Source organism: Panthera leo, chromosome D1 (genome assembly GCF_018350215.1).
Source record: "Panthera leo isolate Ple1 chromosome D1, P.leo_Ple1_pat1.1, whole genome shotgun sequence".
Taxonomy (NCBI): Eukaryota; Metazoa; Chordata; class Mammalia; order Carnivora; family Felidae; genus Panthera; species Panthera leo.
The window spans coordinates 58,710,512-58,729,029 of NC_056688.1; the positions used below are offsets into that span (position 1 = coordinate 58,710,512).

General features: G+C 39.0%; 1 protein-coding gene across 4 annotated transcripts in view; it reads left to right on the forward strand.

The window, feature by feature from the left end:
* FCHSD2 (FCH and double SH3 domains 2) overlaps positions 1–18,518 on the forward strand; it is a 303,773-nt gene that overhangs the window by 266,734 nt on the left and 18,521 nt on the right. For all 4 annotated transcript variants that reach the window (XM_042906961.1, XM_042906962.1, XM_042906960.1 and 1 more), the window contains one exon: positions 12,333–12,494. In XM_042906961.1, coding sequence (XP_042762895.1) covers positions 12,333–12,494 — 162 coding nt within the window. The remainder of the gene's footprint in view (positions 1–12,332; positions 12,495–18,518) is intronic.

Genomic DNA, 18,518 nt, shown 5'->3' on the forward strand with positions numbered 1-18,518 from the left:
AATAAATAAATGAATTAAAAAACTAAAAAAAAAAAAAAAAGAATAGCCTTTCCAGTAGGGCAAATTTAGCCCTATTACCAGTGCATTTCCTTTCTTTAGTTTCTTGTTTTACCATGAGTATCCAGCAAGGTTTCTCAACTCTGGCTGGATAGATGGAACATCTTTCAGCCCTGTATAAGCTCTTGAGAAGTTTTTAGTTCACAGCTCCGTAGTAGGTGTCCTTTCCCTGAGTCATTATCCTTTGCTTCTCCTCATGGAGTCCCACATATTCTCAATTTATTATGGGTTTTTATTAATTTAGTGTATTTTAAATTATAGTTGGCCTTTTTTTAAGTGCCACATTGTCTAAATTTGGCCAGTGAGAGTCCATTTAATGGCTGACTTCCATGTCCTTTTGACATTATTCCCATTAGATTTTTGAACAGTTTCTTGCTTTCTCACACAACAAGCCATCATACACTCACCATGTATTTTTCCCCTACCAGACTTAGAATTAGCCATTTCTTCATGGAGCTCTGATTTCTTTTAATAAAGAATAGTATTTATTTTTTTATTTAAAAAAATTTTTTTAAATATTTTTATTTATTTTTGAGACAGAGAGAGACAGAGCATGAGCAGGGGAGGGGCACAGAGAGAAGGAGACACAGAATCTGAAGCAGGCTCCAGGCTCCAAACTGTCAGCACAGAGCCCGATGCAGGGCTTGAACTCACAGGCTGCAAGATCATGACCTGAGCCGAAGTCGGACGCTCAACCGACTGAGCCACCCAGGCGCCCTAAGAATAGTATTTAGATACCAGAGTCTAGAATGTGAAGGTGCTTATTGTTAGGAGTATCATTTATTTCTTGGCCCTTTCTTTGTTATTAGAGCTAGGAATTTATTATTTTTTTCACATCATGAGTTCATGTTGATCTTTCCAATTAAAATTTAAAATTAAAAGGATTTTGTTGAACTTCTTTGATTTTATATTATCTTTTTTCTCTTATATTGAAAATCTTGGTTCCTAATATTATCATAATATTTTATTTGCTTTCTCCTGCAGTATATTAAAAAGTCTCAGAATTATAATGGAAATACTAATGGTAATCTATTGAGCAAAATTTAAGATTTCTTTGCAGTTCATTTTGGGTATAGAATATATCTCTACAAGGGTTTCTGCTTCTGATAATAAAGGACTAACTCATATTAGGCTAATCCTTCTTTAGATAACAGTTATTAACCTGGGGTAAAAAATATTTAAAGTGATTATTTAGTAGATGTGGAAAACTGCCATATAAAAACTGGAAAGGAATAGACCCTGAAAAGAATGGGACTGTACTTGGTGATATTAACATTAAATAGCTCTTTGCAAAGGGTTGTTTTCAAGCATAGAGCCTTGGTCTTAACTGGCTTTAGAATGGCTGTCAGGAAGCCTTCAAGTTTGCATATATGTAAATAACCGTCCAAATCCTGGGCCAAACCTAAATACATGCATGGAACAGAAACTCCCAGGAGCTTGACAGGAAACAGTAGCTGGAAGGCAAAAATAATTAACAGAAAGTTCAGCTGTTGCTCACCACAGGGGAACAACATCAACCATTAAAATATTGGAGTGGTTGTAATATCAAAGCAAACTACAGGACAAGAAATATTAAAAGGGATCATTTATAATGATTAAAAATGAGGTGTTCATCATCTTCTCCATCAAGAAGACATAACAATTCTCAGGGTGCCTGGGTGGCTCAGTCAGTTGGGCATCCGACTTCGGCTCAGGTCAGGATCTCAGTTTGTGAGTTCAAGCCCCACTTCAGGCTCTGTGCTGAGCTCAGAGTCTGGAGCCTGCTTCAGATTCTGTGTCTCCCTCTGTCTCTGCCCCTCTCCAGCTCCCGCTCTGTCTCTCTCTCTCTCAAAGTTAAATAAAAACATTAAAAAAAAGAAGAAGAAGACAGTGTAACAATTCTGGATGTGTATATAACTAATAATAGAGCTACTAAGTACATGAAGCAAAACTGGCCTAACTGAAAGGAGAAATAAACAAATCTACCATGGTAGTTGGAGATTTCAACATTCCTTTCAGTAATTAGAAGAAGGAGCTAGAAAATCAGCAAGGATACGGGAGACTTGAACAACACTATCAACTAATTTTACCTTAATTGGCATTTAAAGAGGACTCTACCCTACAAGAGTATAGAGTATTTGTTCTTTTAAAGTACACACAGAATGTTCAGCATAAACCAGTGTCAAGTTAGTTTATTTATTATTATTTTTTTTTTATTTTCCTAATTTATTTTTTATTTTTTATTTTTTATTTTTTTTTATTTTTTTATTTATTTTATTTATTTATTTATTTTTTTTAATATATGAAATTTACTGTCAAATTGGTTTCCATACAACACCCAGTGCTCATCCCAAAAGGTGCCCTCCTCAATACCCATCACCCACCCTGCCCTCCCTCCCACCCTGCCCTCCCTCCCACCCCCCATCAACCCTCAGTTTGTTCTCAGTTTTTAACAGTCTCTTATGCTTTGGCTCTCTCCCACTCTAACCTCTTTTTTTTTTTTTTTTTCCCTTCCCCTCCCCCATGGGTTTCTGTTATGTTTCTCAGGATCCACATAAGAGTGAAACCATATGGTATCTGTCTTTCTCTATATGGCTTATTTCACTTAGCATCACACTCTCCAGTTCCATCCATGTTGCTACAAAAGGCCATATTTCATTTTTTCTCATTGCCACGTAGTATTCCCTTGTGTATATAAACCACAATTTCTTTATCCATTCATCAGTTGATGGACATTTAGGCTCTTTCCATAATTTGGCTATTGTTGAGAGTGCCGCTATAAACATTGGGGTACAGGTGCCCCTATGCATCAGTACTCCTGTATCCCTTGGATAAATTCCTAGCAGTGCTATTGCTGGGTCATAGGGTAGGTCTATTTTTAATTTTCTGAGGAACCTCCACACTGCTTTCCAGAGCGGCTGCACCAATTTGCATTCCCACCAACAGTGCAAGAGGGTTCCTGTTTCTCCACATCCTCTCCAGCATCTATAGTCTCCTGATTTCTTCATTTTGGCCACTCTGACTGGCGTGAGGTGGTATCTGAGTGTGGTTTTGATTTGTATTTCCCTGATAAGGAGCGACGTTGAACATCTTTTCATGTGCCTGTTGGCCATCCGGATGTCTTCTTTAGAGAAGTGTCTATTCATGTTTTCTGCCCATTTCTTCACTGGGTTATTTGTTTTTCGGGTGTGGAGTTTGATGAGCTCTTTATAGATTTTGGATACTAGCCCTTTGTCCGATGTGTCATTTGCAAATATCTTTTCCCATTCCGTTGGTTGCCTTTTAGTTTTGTTAGTTGTTTCCTTTGCTGTGCAGAAGCTTTTTATCTTCATAAGGTCCCAGTAATTCACTTTTGCTTTTAATTCCCTTGCCTTTGGGGATGTGCCGAGTAAGAGATTGCTACGGCTGAGGTCAGAGAGGTCTTTTCCTGCTTTCTCCTCTAAGGTTTTGATGGTTTCCTGTCTCACATTCAGGTCCTTTATCCATTTTGAGTTTATTTTTGTGAATGGTGTGAGAAAGTGGTGTAGTTTCAACCTTCTGCATGTTGCTGTCCAGTTCTCCCAGCACCATTTGTTAAAGAGACTGTCTTTTTTCCATTGGATGTTCTTTCCTGCTTTGTCAAAGATGAGTTGGCCATACGTTTGTGGGTCTAGTTCTGGGGTTTCTATTCTATTCCTTTGGTCTATGTGTCTGTTTTTATGCCAATACCATGCTGTCTTGATGATGACAGCTTTGTAGTAGAGGCTAAAGTCTGGGATTGTGATGCCTCCTGCTTTGGTCTTCTTCTTCAAAATTACTTTGGCTATTCGGGGCCTTTTGTGGTTCCATATGAATTTTAGGATTGCTTGTTCTAGTTTCGAGAAGAATGCTGGTGCAATTTTGATTGGGATTGCATTGAATGTGTAGATAGCTTTGGGTAGTATTGACATTTTGACAGTATTTATTCTTCCAATCCATGAGCAGGGAATGTCTTTCCATTTCTTTATATCTTCTTCAATTACCTGCATAAGCTTTCTATAGTTTTCAGCATGCAGATCTTTTACATCTTTGGTTAGATTTATTCCTAGGTATTTTATGCTTCTTGGTGCAATTGTGAATGGGATCAGTTTCTTCATTTGTCTTTCTGTTGCTTCATTGTTAGTGTATAAGAATGCAACTGATTTCTGCACATTGATTTTGTATCCTGCAACTTTGCTGAATTCATGTATCAGTTCTAGCAGACTTTTGGTGGAGTCTATCGGATTTTCCATGTATAATATCATGTCATCTGCAAAAAGGGAAAGCTTAACTTCATCTTTGCCAATTTTGATGCCTTTGACTTCCTTTTGTTGTCTGATTGCTGATGCTAGAACTTCCAGCACTATATTAAACAACAGCGGTGACAGTGGGCATCCCTGTCGTGTTCCTGATCTCAGGGAAAAAGCTCTCAGTTTTTCCCCGTTGAGGATGATGTTAGCTGTGGGCTTTTCATAAATGGCCTTTATGATCTTTAAGTATGTTCCTTCTATCCCGACTTTCTCAAGGGTTTTTATTAAGAAAGGGTGCTGGATTTTGTCAAAGGCCTTTTCTGCATCGATTGACAGGATCATATGGTTCTTCTCTTTTTTTTTGTTAATGTGATGTATCACGTTGATCGATTTGCGAATGTTGAACCAGCCCTGCATCCCAGGAATGAATCCCACTTGATCATGGTGAATAATTCTTTTTATATGCTGTTGAATTCGATTTGCTAGTATCTTATTAAGAATTTTTGCATCTATATTCATCAGGGATATTGGCCTGTAGTTCTCTTTTTTTACTGGGTCTCTGTCTGGTTTAGGAATCAAAGTAATACTGGCTTCATAGAATGAGTCTGGAAGTTTTCCTTCCCTTTCTATTTCTTGGAATAGCTTGAGAAGGATAGGTATTATCTCTGCTTTAAATGTCTGGTAGAACTCCCCTGGGAAGCCATCTGGTCCTGGACTCTTATTTGTTGGGAGATTTTTGATAACCGATTCAATTTCTTCGCTGGTTATGGGTCTGTTCAAGCTTTCTATTTCCTCCTGATTGAGTTTTGGAAGAGTGTGGGTGTTTAGAAATTTGTCCATTTCTTCCAGGTTGTCCAATTTGTTGGCATATAATTTTTCATAGTATTCCCTGATAATTGTTTGTATCTCTGAGGGATTGGTTGTAATCATTCCATTTTCATTCATGATTTTATCTATTTGGGTCATCTCCCTTTTCTTTTTGAGAAGCCTGGCTAGAGGTTTGTCAATTTTGTTTATTTTTTCAAAGAACCAACTCTTGGTTTCGTTGATCTGCTCTACAGTTTTTTTAGATTCTATATTGTTTATTTCTGCTCTGATCTTTATTATTTCTCTTCTTCTGCTGGGTTTAGGCTGCCTTTGCTGTTCTGCTTCTATTTCCTTTAGGTGTGCTGTTAGATTTTGTATTTGGGATTTTTCTTGTTTCTTGAGATAGGCCTGGATTGCAATGTATTTTCCTCTCAGGACTGCCTTCGCTGCATCCCAAAGCGTTTGGATTGTTGTATTTTCATTTTCATTTGTTTCCATATATATTTTAATTTCTTCTCTAATTGCCTGGTTGACCCACTCATTCGTTAGTAGGGTGTTCTTTAACCTCCATGCTTTTGGAGGTTTTCCAGACTTTTTCCTGTGGTTGATTTCAAGCTTCATAGCATTGTGGTCTGAAAGTATGCATGGTATAATTTCAATTCTTGTAAACTTATGAAGGGCTGTTTTGTGACCCAGTATATGATCTATCTTGGAGAATGTTCCATGTGCACTCGAGAAGAAAGTATATTCTGTTGCTTTGGGATGCAGAGTTCTAAATATATCTGTCAAGTCCATCTGATCCAATGTATCATTCAGGGCCCTTGTTTCTTTATTGACTGTGTGTCTAGATGATCTATCCATTTCTGTAAGTGGGGTGTTAAAGTCCCCTGCAATGACCACATTCTTATCAATAAGGTTGCTTATGTTTATGAGTAATTGTTTTATATAACTGGGGGCTCGGGTATTTGGCGCATAGACATTTATAATTGTTAGCTCTTCCTGATGGATAGACCCTGTGATTATTATATAATGCCCTTCTTCATCTCTGGTTACAGCCTTTAATTTAAAGTCTAGTTTGTCTGATATAAGTATGGCTACTCCAGCTTTCTTTTGGCTTCCAGGAGCATGATAAATAGTTCTCCATCCCCTCACTCTCAATCTAAAGGTGTCCTCAGATCTAAAATGAGTCTCTTGTAGACAGCAAATAGATGGGTCTTGTTTTTTTATCCATTCTGATACCCTATGTCTTTTAGTTGGCGCATTTAATCCATTTACATTCAGTGTTATTATAGAAAGATATGGGTTTAGAGTCATTGTGATGTCTGTATGTTTTATGCTTGTAGTGATGTCTCTGGTACTTTGTCTCACAGGATCCCCCTTAGGATCTCTTGTAGGGCTGGTTTCGTGGTGACAAATTCCTTCAGTTTTTGTTTGTTTGGGAAGACCTTTATCTCTCCTTCTATTCTAAATGACAGACTTGCTGGATAAAGGATTCTCGGCTGCATATTTTTTCTGTTTAGCACACTGTAGATATCGTGCCAAGCCTTTCTGGCCTGCCAAGTTTCAAAGGAGAGATCAGTCACGAGTCTTATAGGTCTCCCTTTATATGTGAGGGCACGTTTATCCCTTGCTGCTTTCAGAATTTTCTCTTTATCCTTGTATTTTGCCAGTTTCACTATGATATGTCGTGCAGAAGATCGATTCAAGTTACGTCTGAAGGGAGTTCTCTGTGCCTCTTGGATTTCAATGCCTTTTTCCTTCCCCAGTTCAGGGAAGTTCTCAGCTATAATTTGTTCAAGTACCCCTTCAGCACCTTTCCCTCTCTCTTCCTCCTCTGGGATACCAATTATGCGTATATTATTTTTTTTTAGTGTATCACTTAGTTCTCTAATTTTCCCCTCATACTCCTGGATTTTTTTATCTCTCTTTCTTTCAGCTTCCTCTTTCTCCATAACTTTATCTTCTAGTTCACCTATTCTCTCCTCTGCCTCTTCAAGCCGAGCCATCGTGGTTTCCATTTTGTTTTGCATTTCGTTTAAAGCGTTTTTCAGCTCCTCGTGACTGTTCCTTAGTCCCTCGATCTTTGTGGCAAGAGATTCTCTGCTGTCCTGTATACTGTTTTCAAGCCCAGCGATTAATTTTATGACTATTATTCTAAATTCACTTTCTGTTATATTATTTAAATCCTTTTTGATCAGTTCATTAGCTGTTGTTATTTCCTGGAGATTCTTCTGAGGGGAATTCTTCCGTTTGGTCATTTTGGAGAGTCCCTGGCGTGGTGAGGACCTGCAGGGCACTTCCCCTGTGCTGTGGTGTATAACTGGAGTTAGTGGGCGGGGCCGCAGTCCGACCCGATGTCTGCCCCCAGCCCACTGCTGGGGCCACAGTCAGACTGGTGTGTGCCTTCTCTTCCCCTCTCCTAGGGGCGGGATTCACTGTGGGGTGGCGTGTCCCGTCTGGGCTACTTGCACACTGCCAGGCTTGTGTTGCTGGGGATCTGGCGTATTAGCTGGGGTGGGTAGGCAAGGTGCACGGGGGCTGGAGGGGCAGGCTTAGCTCGCTTCTCCTTAGGTGATCCACTTCAGGAGGGGCCCTGTGGCAGCGGGAGGGAGTCAGATCCGCTGCCGGAGGTTTGGCTTCGCAGAAGCACAGAGTTGGGTGTTTGCGCGGAGCGAGCAAGTTCCCTGGCAGGAACTGGTTCCCTTTGGGATTTTGGCTGGGGGATGGGCGGGGGAGATGGCGCTGGCGCCTTTGTTCCCCGCCAAGCTGAGCTCTGCCGTCGGGGGCTCAGCAGCTCTCCCTCCCTTTGTCCTCCAGCCTTCCCGCTTTCCGAGCAGAGCTGTTAACTTATGACCTCCCAGACGCTAAGTCGCGCTTGCTGTCGGAACACAGTCCGTCCGGCCCCTCCGCTTTTGCCAGCCAGACTCGGGGGCTCTGCTTGGCCGGCAAGCCGCCCCTCCGCCCCGGCTCCCTCCCGCCAGTCCGTGGAGCGCCCACCGCCTCGCCGCCCTTCCTACCCTCTTCCGTGGGCCTCTCGTCTGCGCTTGGCTCCGGAGACTCCGTTCTGCTAATCCTCTGGCGGTTTTCTGGGTTCTTTAGGCAGGTGTAGGTGGAATCTAAGTGATCGGCAGGACGCGCTGTGAGCCCCGCGTCCTCCTACGCCGCCATCTTCCGGAACCCCTCAAGTTAGTTTAAAAGTATTGATATCAGAGTATGTTCTCTGACCATCAGAATTAAATTAAAAATCAATTAACAGATACCTGAAAAATCCCCAGATATTTGGAAATTAAATTATTTAAACACAACAATCTGTGGCTGCCTTAAAACACACACACACGCAACTTTATGGCAAAAGCTATTTATTATCTCTCACCATTCTGGGTGTTGACTATGCATTTCTTTTGCAGGTTTTTCCTGAGATTACTCAAGGAGCTGCATACATCTTAGAGGGTCTGCTAGAGGGCTAGGCCTTTTTTCCAAATGGTCTTTCATCCTCAATTATGCTAAACTGGGCTTCCTTACATAATGGAGATACATTCCAAGAAATCAACTTTACTTGCACTTATCAAATCTCTGCATCAAATATGCATATGTTCCATCAAAGCAGATCACATGGATAAGCCCGGAATCAATGCGAGAGGGGACTACTTGGATAGCAAGAGGCATGATTCATTGGGAATAACAGTTTACCAAAATCGATGGGACTTTGGTTAAATCATTTTTCTCATCTATAATGGAGTTTATGATATCCATCCTCAGAATTGTGTGGATTGAATGAAATGGTATAATCCTATATGATAAAATTTGTTTAGAGTGTTTTTAAGAAACCAAAGGTAATTTAGAATGGCAAATACTACCATCTACCATTATTTATTTCCTACACATGCCAGGCATTGTCCTAAATAGTAGAGTTGCAACAGACACAGCCCTTACCTTAGAGAAATGATATTTTGAAGGTAAAGTAACTAAGCCCATATTAGATTTACAGACTTTGTAACTTTATCCACATGTCAAGCCAAAAAGTTTTATAAACTCAACTGTGGCTTGACATTTGGATGTGCTTATGTTAAATTTTATATTAAAATCAGTTAATTGACATTGTTAATACACCAAGATTATGTATCTATAAGATACATCTGTAAGATGTGGCTTTTCAAAGCATCATTTAAAAAAAACTATCTCTTGGGGCGTTTGGGTGGCTCGTCAGTTAAGCTTTCGGCTCTTGATTTCAGCTCAGGTCATGATCTCACCGTTCTTGAGATCAAGCCTCACGTCTTGAGATTAAGATTCTCTCCCTCTCTTTCTACCCTTTCTGCACTCAACATATGCATGCTTTCTCTCAAAAAATTAATAATTAAAAAAAATTTTGAAGTAAAGTGAAAGACAACACACAGGATGGGAAAAAATAATCTGCAAATCATGTATCTGATGAGGGACTTTTATCTAGAATACATGAAAACTTACAATAAAGACAAAGACAAGGGGTACCTGGGTGGCTCAGTCAGTTGAGTGACCGACTCTTGATTTTGGTTCAGGTCATGATCTCACTGTTGTGAGATTGAGCCCCATGTTGGGTTCCATGATGAGTGTGGAGCCTACTTGGGATTCTCTCTCTCTCTCTGTCTCTCTCTGTCTCTCTCTGTCTCTCTCCGTCTCTCTCCCTCTCTCTGCCCCTCTCCCCCACTTGTACTCTCTCTCTAAATAAATAAATATTTTTTAAAGGACAAAGACAAAATAAAACAGTGACAGTCCATTTTAAAAATGGGCAAAAGGTCTGAATAGACAGACATTTCTCCAGAGAAGATACACAGATGACTAATAAGCACATGAAAATATACTTGACATCATTAGTCATCAAGGAAATACAGATCAAAACTACAATGAGATACTACTTCATACTCACTAGAATGGCTAGAATCAAAAAGAAAGACATTAACAAGTGTTTTCCAGATGTGGAGAAATGTTAACCCTCACACCCTGCTGGGGGGATTATCAAATGAGGCAGAAAACAGCCTGGCATTTCCCCAGTGGTTCAATATAGCATTATTTTATGACCAAGTAATTCCAGTCCTAGGTATATACCCAAGAGAAAAGAAAGCAGGTTTATACAAAAACTTGTACACTAATGTGTAAAGGAACATTATTCATATTAGACAAAAAACTGAAATCACCCAAGTGTCGGTTAACTGACAAATGGATAAATAAAATGTGGTGTATCCAATAGAATGTTATATAACCATAAAAAGGAATGAAATACTGATACATATTACATCATGGATGAACCTTGAAACATTATACTAATTCAAAGAAGCCAATCACAAAAGACCACATATGGTTCTATTTATATTAAATGTTCAGAATATGGGCTCCTGGGTGGGTCAGTCAGGTAAGCATCCAACTTCAGCTTAGGTCATGATCTCACCGTTCAGAGTTCGAGCCCCACATCAGGCTCTGTGCTGACAGCTCACTGCTAAAAAATGTTCAGAATAGGCAAATCTGTATATAGAGAAAGAACAATAATTGAAATGAGGGGTGAGGGAGCAATAGTTAAAGGATACGAGGTTTCTTTTGGAGATGATTAAAATGTTCTAAAAATTGATTGTGGTGATAGTTGCATATCTGTGAATATACTGTAAATCATTGAACTGTACACTTTAAATGGATGAATCTTACAGTATATGCAAGCTTTATCTCAGTAAACAGTTGTTAGAAGAATAAACAGGTTTTTGCAAGGCTGTTTACCAAACACTGTCTCCAAACCAAAAATTCTAATTGCTTTATAAAGATGTATATGATATCCAAAACCACTGAATTGTACACTTAAAAATGATTAAGATGGCAAATTTTATGTAATGTGAATTTTATCTCCATTTTTAAAAAGATGTATGCTTAATCTTAGGAATACAAGATAAATACAGCAATGAGAGCTCAGTGAAACAAGTCAGAAGTCAGAGAATTTTTTTTTTTTTTTCTGAGTAGGCTCCATGCCCAGTGTGGGGCTTGAACTCATAACCCTGAGATCAAGAGTCACTTACTCTGCCAACAGAGCCACCCAGGTGCCCCCAGAGTTCAGATCAGTTTTAATACCAGCTCTCCCGATGGAGAATCTAGAGAGTGATCAGAATCGCATGCCAGAAGGGTTCAGTGAGTACACTTGTTTGTCCAGAAGTCCCACAGAAGGCTATAAAGTGAGGGTTGGAATTATCAAATAATCAACATTTTCTCAGTGGAACCTTCCAATGTCGAAGGAAGAGACCACCTCTCTAATATGTGAAACACTGAAACTGACTTTACTACTTGCTAAGCAAGAGAGTAATACTTACAAACACAATCTCTAAACAAAATAGAACCGATATACAAGGTTTTAAGAATTGTGGATTTCAGGGATTGGCAGATTTTCAAAACTGAAAATGTTTTACAGATTGGCTCACCTCTGGCTGTGGTGTATAGGGATTGGTGGACTGTCAGAAGCAGGAGTAGAAGCTTGAACACTGGTGATTTCTGGAGTGAGGCTGTGGTTTACTGGCTGCCTTGCAGATGTGTGGGGCTGTCACTGGCTGACTTTCAGCGGCCTGGCTATTAGAGCAAAGCAGTTACTGTTTGATTGGGACAGGTTTAGACTGGTTCTGCGGTTACGTGCTTATGGCTTAGAACAAGAGTCAAAGCACAAGCAGTCTTTCTGTTTCTTGAATTTGGAGAATTCAGTTTGGAGAATTTTACTGCTGTATTTTATTATTTCTGATAGCTACATCGTAATTTAACTTAAATCTTTACCCAGTAGTTCAGTCAGGAGTCATGGAAGTTTTTAACCAGGGAGTGATGTGGTGACCTTTGCAAACTTGTAAGAGGAAGATTATAGAGAAGAAAAAGTCCAAGAGATAGGTTAAAAGGCTGTCAAAAAGGCTGGATTTTAGGATATCCTGAGGCCTAGCCTTCCTAAGAGGGGAAGAATACAGACTTGATGGTGTATTCATATCTTCCTGTTCAGAAGTTAGGTTTGATGTGTCTTGTCAAGATGCGAGTGTGCCATTTGCCCTCATTTCTGTTCTTGTGTTTCCTCTCCTCTCCCTACTTCTATTCCCCGCTCCCTCTCCCCCTCTCCAAGTGAAAAATTAACCTCTATGCCAAGGAAGCATTGCTAGTGAATACCAAGATTATTCTAATTAGTAAATCAAGAATAACTTAAAAAACACATTGAGGAAAAAGTGCCTTGATGTCTCACCATTTTCTTGGTTTTCTTAGATAATTAAGTTGAAAGCTGAAGCCCGGCTGGACCTGCTAAAGCAGATCGGTGTTTCTGTGGACACGTGGCTAAAGAGTGCAATGAATCAAGTAATGGAAGAACTGGAAAATGAACGATGGGCTCGCCTTCCTGCAGTGACCAATAATGGCACTTTACACTCGGTAGGATTTCTCTTCTTGGCTGTAATGGGCAGACTTTCACTGAAGGATGCTCTTCTTTGACTGTGTCACCAAACCTGATAATAGCCAAAATTTAAAAGAAAAAATAACGGTTTTGCTAGCAGTTTGGTTTCTTTTCTTTGGCCTGTCACTGAGTTGAACTTGGTGCAGGAAGAGGGAAAAAGTCATGCTTTTTATTTTTAATATGCAGTGAAGAACATATTATCACTAGTTGGTTTATTAGTGCCACTTTACCAAATTCCTTATCCCATCATGAAGTAGATATGTTTCTTGTCTGGAAGTCATGGAATAAAAATTTTAATCTAGTGTTTCTGAATTCTCAGAGGTCTTCTCTGAAAACTGACATCCAGAGAGTCAGAAACAATCTTATAAAGAGAAAAGGGGGTGCCTGGATGGCTCAGTTGGTTGAACGTCCAACTCTTGGTTTCACCTCAGGTCATGCATGATCTCACACTTCATGAGATCAAGCCCCATGTGCCTGGGATTCTCCCTCTCCCTCTCTCTCTGCCTCTCTCTCTCTTTCTCTGTAAATAAATAAATAAACTTAAAAGAAAAAAGAAAGGAACACTTTTAGTCTCTGGCTTAATTATTTGATTCACAAGGGCTTTCACACTCTGTTCACTGTATTTTTCATCAGGGAGACAGTGCAAGTATGGTCAGAGCTCAAGCTAGCATTTTCTTGCTTCAAGTCCAGGGCATTTTCCACTTTGATGTCATCCAGTTCAACCTTAGCTAATAGCTTAATTAATATAGCTACTCAGCTGATGGTAAACTAGACCTCATGTTGGAGATCTGAGTGCCAGAAAAGTTCATTGACTTGCCTGTTATTACATAAGTGGATATATGATGTCTATAGCTGGTCAGACTAAAGTAATTCCTACTGCTGCTTCCTACCCATTACTCTGTCTCATCCTGTTTATTTCCTTATGGCATTTATTACGATCTTTGCTTTGTGTTCTTTGTCTATCTTCCTCTCTGGAATGTAATTACCATGTCTGTCTCATTCAGTGCACAGCAAAGTGCCTGGCACATAGTAAGTACTCAATAAATAATCTGTTGAAGGAAGAAATGAAAGAATGGATGGCTGAATAGATGGAATAGTGGCAAACTAAAAGCTAAAACTCTAATCTCACAACTTCCTACTGTATCCAAAGTGCCTCTTCAGCGCTTGTGCCCTTCAGATAAAAGGCATCCTTGCGAGAGAAATTGGCTAAAGTTTAAGAACATTCCTGAAAGTTTTGTCAATTTTTTCACATAGCATTCTGATTTTCTAATGGGAATACGCTTGCGCATTTTAAAAAGATTGCATGTGGGTGTGCATTTTAAGGAAAAGCAATCTATTGAAAGTTTATTTTTATTTGACTATTAATGGTAATCCAGCTAGAGAAAATAGGCACACATCACCTACTTGACGTCAGGGATAGAAGAGCCTGGCCTGTTTTTAATACAATAGAGTTGTTCCATGTCATGGAATATCTCTTTCTAATGCATCTTTTGAATGTCACAGTTACCATCTACTTCAAGTAATTTTGTTGTACAGAATTTAGGATGACAGCAAATCCCAGGCACACACTTTCTTTTGGCCTCTTCAGTAGCACTGTTGGCAACCAATAAACCCATGATTTCTCTTGGACTAGTATCTTTTCTAACTAAATCAACTGGGCAGGCATTTATCCCCTCCCTGTGTGCCTACTTCCTGAGCACATTGGAGATGAACAAGAATTGGTCTCTCTCCTTGAAGAGCTTGCAAGCTGGTAGAGCAGACAGACCTCAGACCTTTATAGATCTTAGTGATCCATGGCAGTGTATGACTGGGTTCCTCTGTGGCAAACTTGAAACGCCTACTTCTAACTCATCAACACACCTTGGAAAAAAACCCTTCTCTCTGTGTTTCAGAGAGAAAGTTAAGTTAAATGATCTAAGATCCCCTCCAACTCCAAAATCTTACGATTTTGTGAAATGCTATTAAAAAAGTTTAATACCAGGTGGAAAAATAGGAAAGACGTTTGCCCCGTGAAGGAACTGTCAGTTGAGATAGTCCTTGAAGAATTTTAACATGAGATAAAGAAGGGCTTCTGAGTGTGAGGGAAGGAAATGAAGAAGATATGCCTAGTACAGTCTGTCAATGAGTAGTACATTCTGGTAGTAAGTGTTGAATAAATTCGGTGTTTTTGAGAACTGTCCAAAGACATGAGCTCATCTAGAAACATCACATTTTCTGCGAAGAGAACATTTTGCAATCCTAACGCATTCTTCCTTACCTCTAGTCAGTATTATGGAGCTTGTGTCATCCTGCTTTCAGCTGAGGGATATATTTTGTGGAAGCTCTACTAACAGTCCAGTAGTGCCCCCTTTATCCATGGTGTCACTTTTCTTGGTTTCAGTTACCATGGTCAGCCATGGAAGCAACTATCTAGATGCAGATGATCCTCCTGACCTATTGTCAGAAGGTCAGTGGTAGCTTAACGCTGCATTACAATGCCTACGTCATTCACCTCACTTCATCTTGTCACGTAGGCATTTTATCTCACATCACCACAGGAAGAAGGGTAAGTACAGTACAATAAGATATTTTGAGAGAGAGAGACCACGTTCACAAACTTTTATTACAGTATATTATTGTAACTTATGTGTTACTACTATTGTTATTTATCTCTTACTGGGCCTGATTTATAAATTAAACTGTAGCACAGGTATGTATGTGTAGGAAAAAACATAGTCTGTAGGGTGTGGTCCTACTGGTACTTCTGTGGGTTCAAACATCCACTTGCAGTCTTGGAACATATCTCCTGCTGATAAGGAAAGGAGGCTACTGTATAAATAAAGGAGAGATGTGGGCACAAAACAGCTTAATGAAGTCCCAGCATTTATTTAACCTGCTTTTAAATGACTGCACTGAAGTAATTTAGAAGAAGTTGTATCTCTTCTCTTCACACTGGCAGCTGCTGGCTAGGATCATGAAGCAGAAATACACATCTGGGGACCAAATTATTTCTTCCATTATAGATGCCAACAAAAGCATTAGTCATCAAGTTTAGAGTTCCCTTCCATCGGGAAAACATGGTTAATTTTAATGTTACACATTAACAGTGTAAAGGGCCTTATTAGAAGATAAATGTTTTTAAAATATATAGTCTTTTTACCTTACAGAATAAGGAAGGAACTATACTTTCTTGAGTATTAACTTTTTGCCTTCTATATTATGCTGTGGTACAGATAGAGGGTTGGGAAGAAACATAGAAAAAGAATCACAGAATACAGCAATATTTTTTAATGGAGAACAGTCTGTTAATATAGCTACTCAGCTGATGGTAAACTAGAGCTCATACATACCTCTTATGGTTAGATTGCTACCAGTAGCCCAGTCAGCCTTTCTGCCAGTCATTCCTCCCTTCTCTTATTTTCCTTTCTTCTCTTACTCAAAAACCCATACTCAGTTTAATTTTGAAGTTATATTAATTTTAGAATAGAAAAAGGTATAAAACTGGATTAGAAAAAAATTAGAAAGTTAGGTAGAGGAAAAAAATGACCCCAAACTCCGTCCTTATGACACCACTGTTAGCAACTTGATGTAATTCTGTCCTCTTTCTATTCTTTTTTTAAACATATTTGTCATAGGGGCGCCTGGGTGGCTCAGTCGGTTAAGCGTCCGACTTCAGCTCAGGTCACGATCTCACGGTCCGAGAGTTCGAGCCCCGCGTCGGGCTCTGGGCTGATGGCTCAGAGCCTGGAGCCTGCTTCTGATTCTGTGTCTCCCTCTCTCTCTGCCCCTCCCCTGTTCATGCTCTGTCTCCCTCTGTCTCAAAAATAAATAAACGTTAAAAAAAAAATTAAAAAAAAAAACAAAACCATATTTGTCATAATAAAGTTAATTTTGTATATTTTTCCATGTAGCATTCCATTTTGCTGGATAGTCTTCATAATCTTTCTTTTCATGTCTGTGTAGTATTCCCTCAGGAAGGCATACCATAATTCACTTAACTGCTCTCTTATAGGTTCAATATTTAGATTGCTTCCAGATATTATAAATAAATAATACTCTGAAAGAGTGTCTCTGAAAGAGATATATGTGTACATACTTCTTTTTTCCATAGTAGGAATAGATTTCTATAATACAGATTCTTAGAAGTAGAATTCATAGGTTGGAGATTTATAGTTCTTCGTTTAAGGTTGGGTTTTGTTCTTTTTTTCCCCCTAGATTCTCAAACTATAGCTGACAGTGTTTACATGACTTCCTTATCTTCAGCCATTTCCCCTATCATTTCCCCTATATAACAGACATCCTGGCATCCACTTTGTTGTGCAACCTCCCTAAGAGCGTGAGCATTTTGCAGAGTTGCATAGAAATAAATTCTGACTTTCCTCATTATGAAGACCATGCTGAATAATGTGTTTGAAAGGCAAGGAAATTAAATATTTTTAAACATCAGGATGGTAGTTTAGTTCTCATCTGCCTCGTTAAATGCCTAATAGTCTTTGCAGTATAATGGGTTTTGTTTTTGAAATATGAAAATCTGTTTGTTGGCTTGTCCTCATCCCAAAGAAAAGAAACAATGGCTTTTTGTAATGAAATAAATGTAAACAGTAGAAAATAATAGCATATACCTGCAAAAATTTTTAGGCACTTCCATATTTACAGTTTTTCCAAGTGGTTAGTGGTCTTGTTATTGGATTAAACTCCATACCCAAATAGACCACACTATTATTGAAACTGAAATTTCATATTTTCAGTAGGATCAATTTAATTCAATTCAGTAAGCATGTGTGGAGCCTGCATGCCTCATGAGACCCTTTGCTAAGTGCCGGGAGTTACAAACTGAGTATAATGTCTGCTGAGTTTGTATCCACAGATTGAGAGAACCAGTCTCACTAACAGCCAAGACCAAAAGATGGGCATTGAAAAGATGTGGAGAATTTCAGTTCTAAGAGAAGTATCTCCAGCTGTATTGTGTTCTTTAACTTTCTGCATACCCATAACAACAAGTAAAGTACCTGACACAAATCCATATACGTAGTACATGTTCAAAAATACTAATCCACACCTGAAGATAAGCAGTCTAATTCCACCAACTGACCTTAAAATACTATTAAAAAGAGGAAGTTCACAAAAAAGCATCTCTACTGTACCAGGTACTATGTTAGGCACATTCATACATTATTTCAATTAATGATCACAATGGTCCTGAATGTATTTACAGATGAGAAGACAGACTTGGAAGAATTAAATATCTCCCAGTGGCACATAGCTAGTAAGTGGAGAGAGCTAGATTTGAACCCGCATATGTCTGCTTCTAAAGCCCTGCTCTTTACCATACTTTTTTTTCCTTTGATGATTCTGTTGAATCATCATTGAACATCCTATTTTTGATGTAATTAATCATCTTATAACATCTTCAGGTACTACATGGCCAATTGCCATTAAAATTCTCAAGCTTTACTGATATTTTTTGACAGCTTTGCTGAGGTATAATTGATAATATAGTAGGCTACACATATTTAAAGTGTACAATTGGATATATTTTGACGTGTGTATACAGCAGTGAAACCCTTGTGACAATTAAGATAATGAACATATCCACCACCCTCAAAAATTTCCTCATGCTCCTTCCAGCCCTTCAGTCAACCACTGATCTGCTCCCATTGTGGGTTAGTTTATATTTCCTAGAATTTTGTATGAACAGAATCATACAATATGTACCTTTTTTTAAATTTTTGGTCTTTCACTCAACGTGATTATTTTGAGGATCATCCGTGTTATTGCTCATCAATAATTGATTGTTTTTTTTTTTTATTGCTGAGTAGTATTCCATTGTATGAGTACACCACAGTTTGTTTATCAGTTCACCTGATGATGGGCATTTGGGTTTTGGAGAGACTATTACAAGTAAAACTGCTTATGTTTTGAGTGGGTCAGACAGTGGGTATGTGTTTAACATTTTAGGAAACTTCCAAAGTGGTCGTACCATTTTACATGCCCATCCAAAGGGTGCTAGTGTTTTAGTTGTT